The sequence below is a fragment of the Silurus aristotelis genome (genome assembly GCF_946808225.1).
Source record: "Silurus aristotelis genome assembly, chromosome: 18".
Lineage (NCBI taxonomy): Eukaryota > Metazoa > Chordata > Actinopteri > Siluriformes > Siluridae > Silurus > Silurus aristotelis.
Window position 1 is genome coordinate 13,781,431 of NC_139591.1, and position 13,131 is coordinate 13,794,561.

Consider the following 13,131-nt stretch of genomic DNA (forward strand, 5'->3'; position numbering starts at 1 on the left):
TAACTTTCAGTTTATCTTATAATCACATCATTTTAACTACAATACCCCCATTAACCCTCCCCTACTGATTCTAATCAGCAAGACTCTTTAAAGAGTTAACCAGTAGAGCTTGTCTCTTAAAAAAAGTGGCAACTTGACAACAAAATCTAAAGGGGGGGTCAAAGGTACTCAGGCCATTGGCTTTAAGGTTTGAATCCACTCAGACCACCGGCCCCTGAGCTAGAGACGAATGCTGACTCCAAGTGACTAACGTCTTCTACCTGTCCCTGCTGGATTACAAAGACATCACACCCTACTCGTCTTCTATTCACAAGACTTTTGCTTTCACACTTACGGGCTGGGAAAGAAAAAAGTGTCAAGAAGGGATTAAGGCCCATTGAGCATCATTGATCCCCCCGCCCAAGCTTCACACGGATCCACATTCGAAAACTCCCAGCACAGGTCGTGGAGGAGCCGAGGAACCGCTGACATGTTTGTGAATAGAGTATGAAAGGTGTGTCAGGACAGTCTATACTGGGGAGGGGGAAAGCTACATTTGGGGCTTTCCTTTTCCTGTTAAAGGGCGGTGTAATGAACACTACAAGGTGCTAAGTTGGCTTTTGAAGTTCAAAGGATGTCAGTTAGCTTGCTTGTGAAAGGTGGATGGAAGTTTATGACTGTTTTAAGCATTCAGACTGGTTTCATGCATAAGTGAGGAGCAACAAAACCCACAAAAAACAAATTGACTATAGGTTTTGATATGAAATTTGCTATATGTCAAAATTGTAAAGATGTCCCAATAAAGAAAATAACAAGAAATAAGCACAAACTGTACCAACAATGCACAAAAAAATTTAATTAGGAAAATACAGGACAGACGTCCCAAGGCAAAAATTTAAACATACAATACGTCTTAGGCAACCATTAGATTTGCTGTTTTAGTAAAGTTTTAATGACCACCCAAATATGTATTTTCTGGTTTCTTTATCAAGATACAAACAGAAAATACAGGAAATATGTACACAAAAAAACACCACCACTAATTTCACACCAGAATTACTTAGTCAGGCAAATGTTAGTATTTAGTATGACTTCCCTTTGCAATAACCACATCTTGAACTCTTTTGGGGAGACTGTCCTGAAGTTTTTTAAAGTAATCTTCTAGTATAATATACCAGGCTTCTTTCAGCACTTCCCAGATTTCTTTCATTTTAAGCTATACTTTATTTCTTTCTCTGTCCACATGATCCCATACTGCCTCTATAAAATTGTAAACATTTAAAACATTTTAAATAAAGTAGCAGCCTTTCACTGAAGACTGCAACTCATTTTTTAATCACTCTCCAACTTTTCTTCTCACATATTGTCAACAACTGGATAAAAAAAATAATTCAAACCCTGATTTGTCACTCCATAATATTTCTTTCCACTGATTTTCATTCCAATCTCTGTGAGCTTTAGCATATGTTACCCTTTACAACATGTTTTCCTTTTAAAAAAAATGGTTTCCTTGGCTGCTATTCTTCTACAAAGACCATTCCTGATCAAGTTTCTTAGGGCTGTAGAAGGATACACTTGGAATACATATGAAGCTGCCAGATGTTGAGCCAAGTCCTTGCTGGACCTCTCTCTTCCTGTCTTTTCAAGAGGAAACTGAGAAACTTATTAAGATTTTTTTCAAATTCTTTGTAACAGCTTGTGCCACATCTTGAGTACCCAGTTTGTTTGTTTGTTGCTGATTTTCCTTTGAGAGTGGGCTCGGGGATGCAAACGTATAATTTCTTTGTCCAAGTCTGTGAACGTTGTCATATGGAATGGAATGACGTGATTAAAAGTTGTTCTTGTTATCAAGCTTCTAATGAATTAAGAGAGCATGTATTGCCCAAGCATGTCCTGCACAAACCTGGTGTAATAGAACTTTTCACAGCAGTCGTTTCCCCCCCATTGAAATAGTAGGACTAAAACAGGTGCTGGCAATGATATTAATTTGGATTCCATTCTAAAGAGGATTTAAGAAAATCAAGATCCTGCTATTGTTTAAGTGTATGGGGAGGTCAAACTAAATACATTTATTTTTCAGATTTTATCCATTTTTTTTTTTTAAATGCTGCATACAAATTTAGAAATTTCTGGTTGTATTCTTATACATTCTTATATAATACTATTGCTAAAACAACAAATTCCCCCCCCCCCAAAAAAAAAAAAAAAACCAAAACAAAACAAAAAACAAAACAAAACAAAAAAAACTCATAGTACACACAAAAAAAACCTATAACACTGTAATATTAACTAACAGTTATAGAATTTATGTTAAATAACCATCATAAGGTGATGTGCATTTGTAAAGAGAGCAAATATTCAATGTAAGAAATGGCAGTTAGAAAAAAGGAGGCCAAAGCACGCCAGGTGCACTCATAAGTAAAAAACTTGCATATATTTGGCTACACTAAATGCATAGTGCACAATACAGCAAAAACTTACACGACTTAAAGCAACTATAAACAGGAGCTGCAATATTACACTCAAGTCCAAAATATTAAACAAACCAATAAACCAGAGCAAACAGCATTCATAAGAAATATTCAAATATTTTATTTTAACTTATGCTTTTACTAAATGATCATGCATGTCATTTTATTAAAGTGTTTGAATCTTCGTTAATAAAAATAGTCATTTTACTATTAAAAGCTTAATTTTTCATTAAATGTTAAAATTACTGTATACATTTGTCAAATATAATATTTTTTACACAGCATGGACTGAAGGATGCATTATTATTCATTTGATTCATGATGATAGGGCAAGATGTGCCATTTTGAGAAAATGATCCATCCGCTGAGGTAGAACGTAAACTGGGCTGGACTGCGTCTGTGTCATCACGCATTCCTCTCTGAAGGTGGAATGTACTCCAGGCCCAAATGTCCGAAAATTTCCTCTTCAGAGTTTGCTTGAAGATAACACTTCTACAAAACACATACGAGTTTGATGTGAGGAGAACAAGCAGGCATTATCACAATGGTGGTTTTATCCCAGAGCTTTTAACTCTAAGAATCCATATATTATTACAGTACAAACGGCAGGTAAAGCTGAGCATTTCACTCACATTTAATCCCAGAACTACCTACTCACGTGGGATTAAAGAAGTAAGCAACTGTTCACAAATTCCTCTAATCTCAAAACTAATACAATAATTAAAGGCATTTATAAAGGCGTGTGCGCACACACACACACCTCCACACACACCTATCTGTACAATATATATATATATATATATATATATATATATATATATATATATATATATATATATATATACATATATATATATATATATACATATATATGTATATATGTGTATGTGATGAATAAAATTAGTTTTGATATACATATACACACATATATATATGTCTGAAATTGTCATCGTAGGTGCATGTCCACTGTGAGAGACATAATCTAAAAAAGAAAATCCAGAAATCACAATATATGATTTTTAAACTATTTATTTGTATGATACAGCTGCAAATAAGTATTTGAACACCTGTCTATCAGCTAGAATTCTGACCCTCAAAGACCTGTTAGTCTGCCTTTAAAATGTCCACCTCCACTACATTTATTATCCTAAATTAGATGCACCTGTTTGAGGTCGTTAGCTGCATAAAGACACCTGTCCACCCCATACAATCAGTAAGAATCCAACTACTAACATGGCCAGGACCAAAGAGCTGTCCAAAGACACTAGAGACAAAATTGTACACCTCCACAAGGCTGGAAAGGGCTACGGGGAAATTGCCAAGCAGCTTGGTGAAAAAAAGTCCACTGTTGGAGCAATCATTAGAAAATGGAAGAAGCTAAACATGACTGTCAATCTCCCTCGGACTGGGGCTCCATGCAAGATCTCACCTCGTTGGGTCTCAATGATCCTAAGGAAGGTGAGAAATCAGCCCAGAACTACACGGGAGGAGCTGGTCAATGACCTGAAAAGAGCTGGGACCACCGTATATATATATATATATATATATATATATATATATATATATATATATATATATATATATATATATATATATTACTGCCTAATGTAAACCTGTTTAAGTGAAGAGTGTAAAGAGTTAAAGTTAAACTGCACATTAAACATACAAATCTAATCTTTAACAAAGGCTTTAGCATATAATTATTTTCAAATACACAGCTTAAAAAACTTTTAAAAACGCAATTGAATCATCAATTCTGAAAAGCTTCTTTGTTAAAAAAAAAAAAAAAAAAAAAAAAAAAAAAAAGGCTGGGTGCTGATTTTTCATCAAGATTTGGCACATCATGAAACAAAAAAAAACAACAAAGAAGACTCAGGACAGTCAAGCAACTACACACACACACACACACACCTCCACACACTTGGTAGGACTATTATTCCAACCACTAAGGACAGATTCATAAATAACCTGCCTGATTTATCTGTTTCACATTAAACCCATAACTGCTGATCATCTTAATGAGATGGCGAACAACATAGACCTTATCCTCACTAGCACTTTAGACACTGTTGCCCCCATCCGGTTAAAAAAGGTTCGAGAACAAGCACCTGCACCTTGGTATAATAGTCATACGCATGCCCTAAAGAGAACAACACGTAATCTGGAGAGAAAATGGAGGAAAACTAAATTGGAGGTATTTAGAATTGCGTATAAAGACAGTATGCTTAGCTACAGACAGGCGCTAAAAGCTGCTAGAGCTAAACACCTGAGCAAACTCATAGAAAATAACAAAAACAATTCCAGGTTCCTTTTCAGTACAGTCGCTAAATTAACAACAAATCAGGGATCTGAAAAATGTGTTCCATCACAGTTTAGTAGTGAAGACTTTATGAATTTCTTCACTGAAAAAATAGATAACATTAGAAAAACAATTGTGGCAGTTCAACCTCTGACAGCATCTCCCGACACAATCGTACTTACAACCCCACAACTACACTGTTTTACATGTATAGGACAGGAAGAGCTGTATGATGCTATTATGAAAGCTAAATCAACAACATGTCAGTTAGATCCAATTCCCACTAAACTACTGAAGGAAGTGTTATATACAGCTGGTGAGCCTCTTCTCAATATTATTAACTCCTCACTATCGTTAGGTCATGTCCCTAAATCCCTCAAGTTAGCAGTTATTAAGCCCCTCATTAAAAAACCTAATCTGGATCCAAACACGCTATCGAATTACAGACCAATTTCAAATCTCCCATTTATGTCTAAGATTTTAGAAAAGATTGTCGCTGCCCAGTTATGTAACCACTTGCAGGAGAACAATATCTTTGAAGAGTTTCAGTCAGGTTTTAGGCCCCATCATAGCACAGAAACTGCTCTAGTTAAAATCACTAATGACCTGTTTTTAGCTTCAGACCAAGGCTACATCTCCCTATTAGTTTTACTAGATCTTAGTGCTGCGTTCGACACTATAGATCATGATCTTCTCCTCGATCCCTTACAGAATTACATCGGTATTCAGGGACAGGCATTAAGCTGGTTTAAATCCTACCTGTCCAATCGTTACCATTTCGTAGATTTAAATGGAGAGCTATCCAGGATAATGCTAGTAAATTATGGCGTGCCACAAGGGTCAGTTCTAGGACCCCTGCTTTTTACAATATACATGCTTCCATTAGGAAATATTATTAGAAGGCATGGAATTAGCTTCCATTGTTATGCTGATGATACCCAGCTATATATTTCATCCAAACCAGGCGATACAGCTCAATTAGCTCGCATAACTGAGTGTGTTATAGAAATAAGAGATTGGATGACCCATAACTTTCTGCTATTAAATTCTGATAAAACGGAGATTTTGCTCATCGGCCCAAAAAATAGTACACAGAAGCTCCAGCATCTCAGCCTGCATTTAGACGGTTGTTCTGTAACTACTAGTTCAACGGTAAAAGACCTGGGAGTTATTTTAGACAGCAACTTATCTTTTAAAAATCACATCACTCAAGTTACAAAAACAGCCTTCTTTCACCATAGAAATATTTCTAAGCTAAGAAATATGTTATCTATATCTGATGCAGAGAAGCTCGTCCATGCGTTTATGACCTCTAGAATAGACTACTGTAATGCGTTACTAGGTGGATGTCCTGCATCATTAATAAACAAGCTTCAGTTAGTTCAGAATGCCGCAGCAAGAGATCTTACTAGGTCAAGAAAATACGATCATATAACCCCAATCTTATCGTCCCTACATTGGCTTCCTATTAAGTTTCGAATAGACTACAAACTACTGCTACTCACTTATAAAGCACTAAATGGTTTGGCTCCCATGTATCTATCCAGTCTTTTAACACGCTACAATCCGTCACGCTCCCTGAGATCTCAAAACTCTGGGCTTCTAGTAGTTCCTAGAATAGCAAAGTCCACTAAAGGCGGTAGAGCATTTTCACATTTAGCTCCTAAACTCTGGAATAGTCTTCCTGACAGTGTTCGGGGTTCAGATACACTCTCCTAGTTTAAGTGTAGATTAAAAACATATCTTTTTAGCAAAGCCTACACATAACACACATCACACACATCACATCACAACCTTGTGCTCCAGAATATATGATTACATGCACATTATCAACTTGTGCTGTTAATATCATGAACAGCAGCTACGCTAATTCCTCTCCACTGCTTCTCTTTCTCTCCCCATCCCGAGGCATCCTGAGGTTTGGCCAGCTCCAGTCACGTCCCACCTCGTGAAGATTATGGACCTATGGATGATCATGGAGAAGTAGATGCCGAGTGTTTAAAGGCCCTGGCATGGAGAAGCTGATGCTGGATCTATGATGATCACAAATTGTTCTGTATTGTTGAAAGATTTATGACCAAACTCTTGATGTCACCCATATGAGGATGGGTTCCCCTTTGAGTCTGGTTCCTCTCAAGGTTTCTTCCTCATATCATCTAAGGGAGTTTTTCCTTGCCACTGTCGCCACGGCTTGCTCATCAGGGACAAACGCACACCATTCACCTTCACTGTTGTTTTCTGTAAAGCTGCTTTGAGACAATGTCTGTTGTGAAAAGCGCTATACAAATAAACTTGACTTGACTTGACACACACCTATTTGTTCAATTTACATCTGTACTATATATATATATATATATATATATATATATATATATATATATATATATATATATATATATTACTGCCTAATGAAACCTGTAGTTGCCTTTATTTAGAAATTACACATTTCTGTCTTCTTTTGTCTTAAACGTTTTTAGCCAAATGATGCCATTTGGGATAAATGTAAGCTATTTGGGGCTCTTAAGCTTCCGCTTCTCATGGATGACGCTTTAATGGAAAATGTGCGCCTTGGACTAAAATACCCAAATCCTACATAAACACTTTTCAAAAAAAAAAATTACTAATGTGCTGTCCTTTCAGTATTGATTTAAATTATTTTAATTAATAAATTTTGTGTTGATGTACTTACCTTTTTGCTGTCATAGAGAGCATGACTGCTTAAGGACATTCCCTTCTCCTGTCCTGCCCAGCGCCTAAGCTCCCGCTCAAAGAGCTGCATAAGGAAAGAGTTTCAGTGCGTTTTGTCGGCTTCCTTAATAAAATTCACCTAATATTTCACCTATAAATCCTGATTCTGCTGTTATTGCATTATAAAACCAGCAGCATTATGTTTCACTTAAGGAAAACACTTTTAAAAGTTCAACAACAGTCTCCAAATAGACTACAGATATGTGAAAGCAATATTATTGGACAATTAATAAACTATTAGTTAGTAATTGTTAGTATTATACTATACCTTGGATCCTGTCCAGCCAAGTGTGGCAAAAGCGAACTGACTGTAAGGACTGACAACAAGATCGACTCGAATAGCTCTCCAGGAAGACGCCTCTGCATGTGCATCACTGTCGATTTTACTTTGTTCAAGCTTGAATATAGAGAAGCATCTCTCAAATCTGTCCATGTTACTAGGAGGACGAGCAGGTCCATCTTTACTCTCCAGATAAGAATTCCTAGTTGTTTTTTGGTACAACAGCAAACCCTGGGGACACAAATTTGACAATTTCTTATATAAACTATAAAAAATAAAAATAAAAGCTAAAATGGCAAAAAAAAAAAAGATTAATATCACAAAGTAACTTTACAACACACTACATTATGATATATAATTACGTCCTTTTTTTTTTTTTAATTGCAGTGCCAGTGTTAATTTATTTTGGTCTTTACTAGGAAGTGTCCCTTTAACAAAAATAAACAGAAACTCCTGCTTCATGCTGCTCCTTAAACACATTTTAAAACATAAAGCAGCAAATAAATTGCAAATTTTACATATTGATATGAAAGCATTGTGCTTTTTTAAGTAAAGAGTATAAAGAGTTAAAGAATTTAAACTGCACATTAAACATACAAATCTAATCTTTAACAGAGGCTTTAGCGTTTACTTATTTTTAATTACACAGCTTAAAAAAATGCAAGTGCATTACATAAATTCTGAAAGGCTTCTTTGTGTGTAAAAAAAAAAAATAATAAAATTAAGGCTGGGTGCTAATTTTTCATCAAGATTTGGTACATCATGAAACAAAAAATACAACAAAGAAGACAAAGGACTGTTGAGTAGCGAGAATCTTGTATAAGACATGAACGGGGTAAGAATTCCTCTCCTGCACCTGGTCTCCTCAGTTTCCAGATGTGTTTGGACTGTTGTTAAAAGAAAAGGGGATTCTTCACATCGGTAAACTTTTTTGTTTAATCTTTACCAAACCTTTTAAAAATTTGTTGCAGCAATCAAATACAATAAATTATTTTTTCCCTTTAAAATGGTACATTTCCTTAATTTACACATTTGATTTTCTTTCTATTGTGAAAAAAATTTGGGTTTATGCAAATCACTTCATTCTGTTGCATAGTGTCCCAACTTTTTGGGGGAAATTAGTGTAATATATAATTTCTAATATATAATAACTTTCTATTTTACAGTTATACTTATTAGATAAGACAAAACTAAATCAACAGCATGAAATCTATGTTGTCAATAAATGATTAAACATTTTAACATTGCAGCATCATCACTGACTACCTGATCCTCCAACCAATTCACAATTTTGGGCATCAGTTTTTCCTCTGCCCCTTCCTCTGGGTGCGTGATAAGGAAGTCTACATCATGGCCCACCTCCTTACCTCTAGAAAAAAAACAATAAAAATGTAAGATATAATAGAAATAATGTAAATATAAGATTATATATATATATATATATATATATATATATATATATATATATATATATATATATATATATATATATAAATAATTTTGCAGCTGCGCCTGATTCTGTATATTCTTTAAATAATATGGTAATACCTTCTAAATCCTCCAGTGAGTGTAATAATAGCGTCAGGCAGTAGTGCCTTTACTGCTTTCTCTACAAAGTCACTGATGACCATAGCTTCCTTTTTAGTGACAGGGGTGTTCAGATCTTTATAATACTGCACTCCTAACAACCAGAACGAGAGAATTCACTACACATTTCAAACTTTAATTTAGTAAAAGCTCATGTAAGTGTGTAATAAAAAAACCCAAAAGATAATATTGAAAAAAGGACACTTTAAACTGAACAATTACAAAATTGGTCCTGTACCTGCTTGCTGTGCATGGTTCAACTTTTGTCCTGTGTCTACAAGGTCTAATGGGGATCGTAAACCTTCTCTAACCCACCGATCTGCAGTCTTTACTCCGACACCAAAAACACCTGTTAGTGCCTGAAGGGAAGGAGGTGTAGGGAAGGTTTTTAGATTTTTTTTTTTAACATTGTGGAATGTGATTCCATTGAATGAAATCTGGCAATTGCAAACCTTCATGGCTTGAAACTGCTCTGACTGCCTTGTTGACTCCACTTCACGTGATGTGCCATCTTCTAAAATCTCCTACAAGAGACAGATGTAAGCAACAAAGCAGGTTAGTTAGACATGTACCACAACCCGAAGCATCTCTCACCTTTATAACTCTCAGGGAATGCTCTCCCAAGCAGGGCAAGTCCTTCAGTTCATCGATCGTTCGTACGGCACGAGGAAGAGCCTTCAGGACAGACGCCGACCTTCGGAAGGCTATGCTCCTGCCTTCGTTCTCACTGAACTCTGCATTCTCGGCTAAGATCTCAAGGGCTTCCTGCAGCACAAATCAAAACAATGCGTTTTTTTTCTACATACAAGACATACAAGGACAAGAGTCCTGAAGATGCTTGGCATGACGCATCAATACACCCCTAGGGGGGAAGCTAGTTTATTTTAAAGGCACAAACATATGACACACTTATGTACACGTTAACAGATATTGGGAGCAAACTGGAGAACCCACAGGAAACCCATGCAGATGCAAGAGCAGGTAAAATGCAGAATGCAGAATTTGTAAACCTCCCCTATATTGAACAAGAAAGAACAGGACGTAAAAGACTTACTGTAAGGAATGAGTTGTGATGCTTCAGTGAAGTTCTCCTCTGGCAGGCGTAACTCTTCATTCTAATCACAGGAGTGACCTCAGAAGGCTTCGGGTCAGTCTATGACGGAATTACACGTCTTCAACAAATGTTTCCAAAAACATACCAGTGCAAGGGCTATTAAACGCTTACCTTTAACTTGTGTCTGTCCTGAACAGGGACTGGATTTCCGCTCGCCAGGCTCTCAGTCAACCAACTGATGTCCAACAAGTTGACTGAGTTGAGATTGGTTGAGGCTTTCCCTTCTTTTTGCTGTTTCTTAATCCAGATGTGCACCTCATCTCCTGTGTTGTTCTCTGACACCACATGTGTGATGGAAGAGCTGTTAAAAGCAAACTATGAATTTATTTATGCTTTAAAGGACATTTAAGGATGCATTATTGAGAGAAGTTCTTGATGTCTACCTGAAAGACTCCTCAATCAGAAATCCTTTACTCCTTCCAAGACGAGTCAGGAAAGATTTTCTGGACGCACCCATCTTCCTTTCCACAATAAATATCACGGTTTCAGGGAATTCACACGCTTTGCTGTCATGAGTTGCAGTTTGCTCTGTAGTTACTTTCCTGCGTTTCAGGGGAACCATTATAAGTGTGACACTGTTTGCCAGCTAGCGACCATTGAATAAAAATAAAAAAAACGTAAAACCTTTTTAATATTATTAAGAAAGCAGTTGCTTTAGTGTCATGATAGGAAGATCTAATGTAAATATGTATGCGTTGTTATACAATGATGTGGTTCAGATCCCACTTCTCACTCCAGCACTACAAGCCGGTGCCTTATCAAAAAAGCTAGAATGGCAGGCGCGTGACGTAAATATTTTCAGCCGCGCGTGCGCTTTACACGCGTCCGACCTATGTTGCCAGATACTTTATTTGTCATGTAGACCCTGTTTCCTCTGAACCTCTGACAATCGTCGCATTTCTCCCGCCTGCATTTTAGGCGTTTTCCATTATACAAAATAAAGATGCAGATTGTGAAGTTTGGTCTTCACAAGACCACAAGTGCAATAGTTTTGTAAAACCTTTCTCACTCAATTTCACTTCTGGTTTAAAGATGCACTGGATCTAAAGTCTGGCTGCATTAGGTAGAAACATACACTGGATGGGAAGCTTGGCCATTGCAAGCCAACATGCATACAAGTTAATTCCTAGAAATTTTATTTTAAAAGTACAAACATGGAAATCCATGCAGCAACCCGAGGTCAGGATCGAGCCAGAGGCAGTGGAGCTCTATGTATTTCATCACAGTGTTAGTTTTACATATGCTTTTGAAACAAAATAGTGTCTGTAAAGGAATATTAATTACTGGACAATATTTTCCCTCATTTGGTGTTTTGATGATGACCCTGTTTTGACGATAAGCCTAAGGTTTAGACTGTACGTGACAGTCTGTTACAGTTATTTCCATCACACTGAACACGCCATCGTAATATTATTGAAATCCTGTAATTAAAATTCACTACATTTCAATTACTTGATCTATTAGCACAATCTGAGATGAACCAGCAATTTTTGTTTCTAACCACTAACATATTTGTAGCTGTTCCAAGATCAGTCGCTTGACTTGATCATCCTATTTTGTCTTTTAATTAGATGAGTGTCCAAAAGTGACAGAACCTTGTTGTTGTTGGATGTATTTGGTAACAATGCTACTAAATCAGCTAGCTAAATGCTTACTAAATAGGGGACCATATCTTATTAAAATGATGACTATGACCACCGATTTCATCTCATGGCCAAAAAATAATGTCACACTGTGCAAATTCTACAGTTCTAAAATGATAAAAATGGTACTGTGTAAACCTGCCTTAACACATACACAACACTGTCAATTGTATGTGGACACCCAAATACCACACTTTTTATTGCTATCATTACAACTTTCTTTTCTTTCTTTTTACAACTGGCTTTTCACTAGATTTTGGAGGATGACCCTTGCTTCTAGCTACTTTATAGCAACAATCTTGTTTTTATTATTTTATTTAAATGAGGAATCCAAAACTGAAATAGTAATGACACCAAATGCTCAACACAATTTTCCAGAATGCAATGCAGCTATATAATGTTAATGTACAAGTACAACGCAATAAGCATGCTGCTGATGTAAGCATTGGCATGAAACTTGGAGCTTTGAAAGCAGACCTGCTTGAGAACAGACTTCAGGAATAAAGCGCTGCTGCATCACTCAGTATAAATAGCAATGAGGTGAAAGGGAAATCCCATTACAGCTCTATCAGCAGGTAGTCAAATGGCAATCTAATGTAGGATTTTTTTTTATGAAACCATCAATTGGATGAATAGAGATACAATTAATATGCAACTGGTTTATTTCTTATATTTTACGATAAGGTTTATTTCCTGTGTTTTGAATGCCATCCGCCCGGCGCATATCTGGCAACCCTGATTCCGACGGAAGTACGGGGAAATCAGTTCGAGCGATCAGATCACGATGTATTTTTTTTTAAATGTAAATTAAAGTATACATTAAATATAAATCAATGATGAAAAATAATGAGCCAAATGTTTACTGTTTTCTTACACTGAATGTTTTGTAGTACATCTTATCGTTAATCCTGTTTCTGCCCAAACTCATGTTGACAAAACAGGTTTTTCCTATCAGCAAAGCAGGAACATGCAAACCAAGGAGTCAAATCATGGTTTCACTTCCTCACACA

General features: G+C 36.3%; 1 protein-coding gene across 2 annotated transcripts; it reads right to left on the reverse strand.

The window, feature by feature from the left end:
* Window positions 1-2,552: 2,552 nt before the first annotated feature.
* Window positions 2,553-12,757, reverse strand: polm (polymerase (DNA directed), mu). 2 transcript variants are annotated; one of them, XM_083569359.1, is made up of 11 exons: window positions 10,862-12,757; window positions 10,590-10,779; window positions 10,419-10,517; window positions 9,959-10,129; window positions 9,817-9,888; window positions 9,603-9,723; window positions 9,326-9,458; window positions 9,044-9,146; window positions 7,766-8,008; window positions 7,439-7,522; window positions 2,553-2,942 (listed from the first exon to the last, which is right to left on the reverse strand). In XM_083569359.1, the coding sequence occupies exons 1-11, from the start codon at window positions 11,038-11,040 to the stop codon at window positions 2,856-2,858; spliced, it is 1,482 nt and encodes a 493-aa protein (XP_083425485.1). In that variant the 5' UTR covers window positions 11,041-12,757; the 3' UTR covers window positions 2,553-2,855. The 2 variants fall into 2 exon arrangements, with proteins under 2 accessions (XP_083425485.1, XP_083425486.1); XM_083569360.1 differs by having other exon boundaries at window positions 2,553-2,939; window positions 10,862-11,297.
* Window positions 12,758-13,131: the final 374 nt, after the last annotated feature.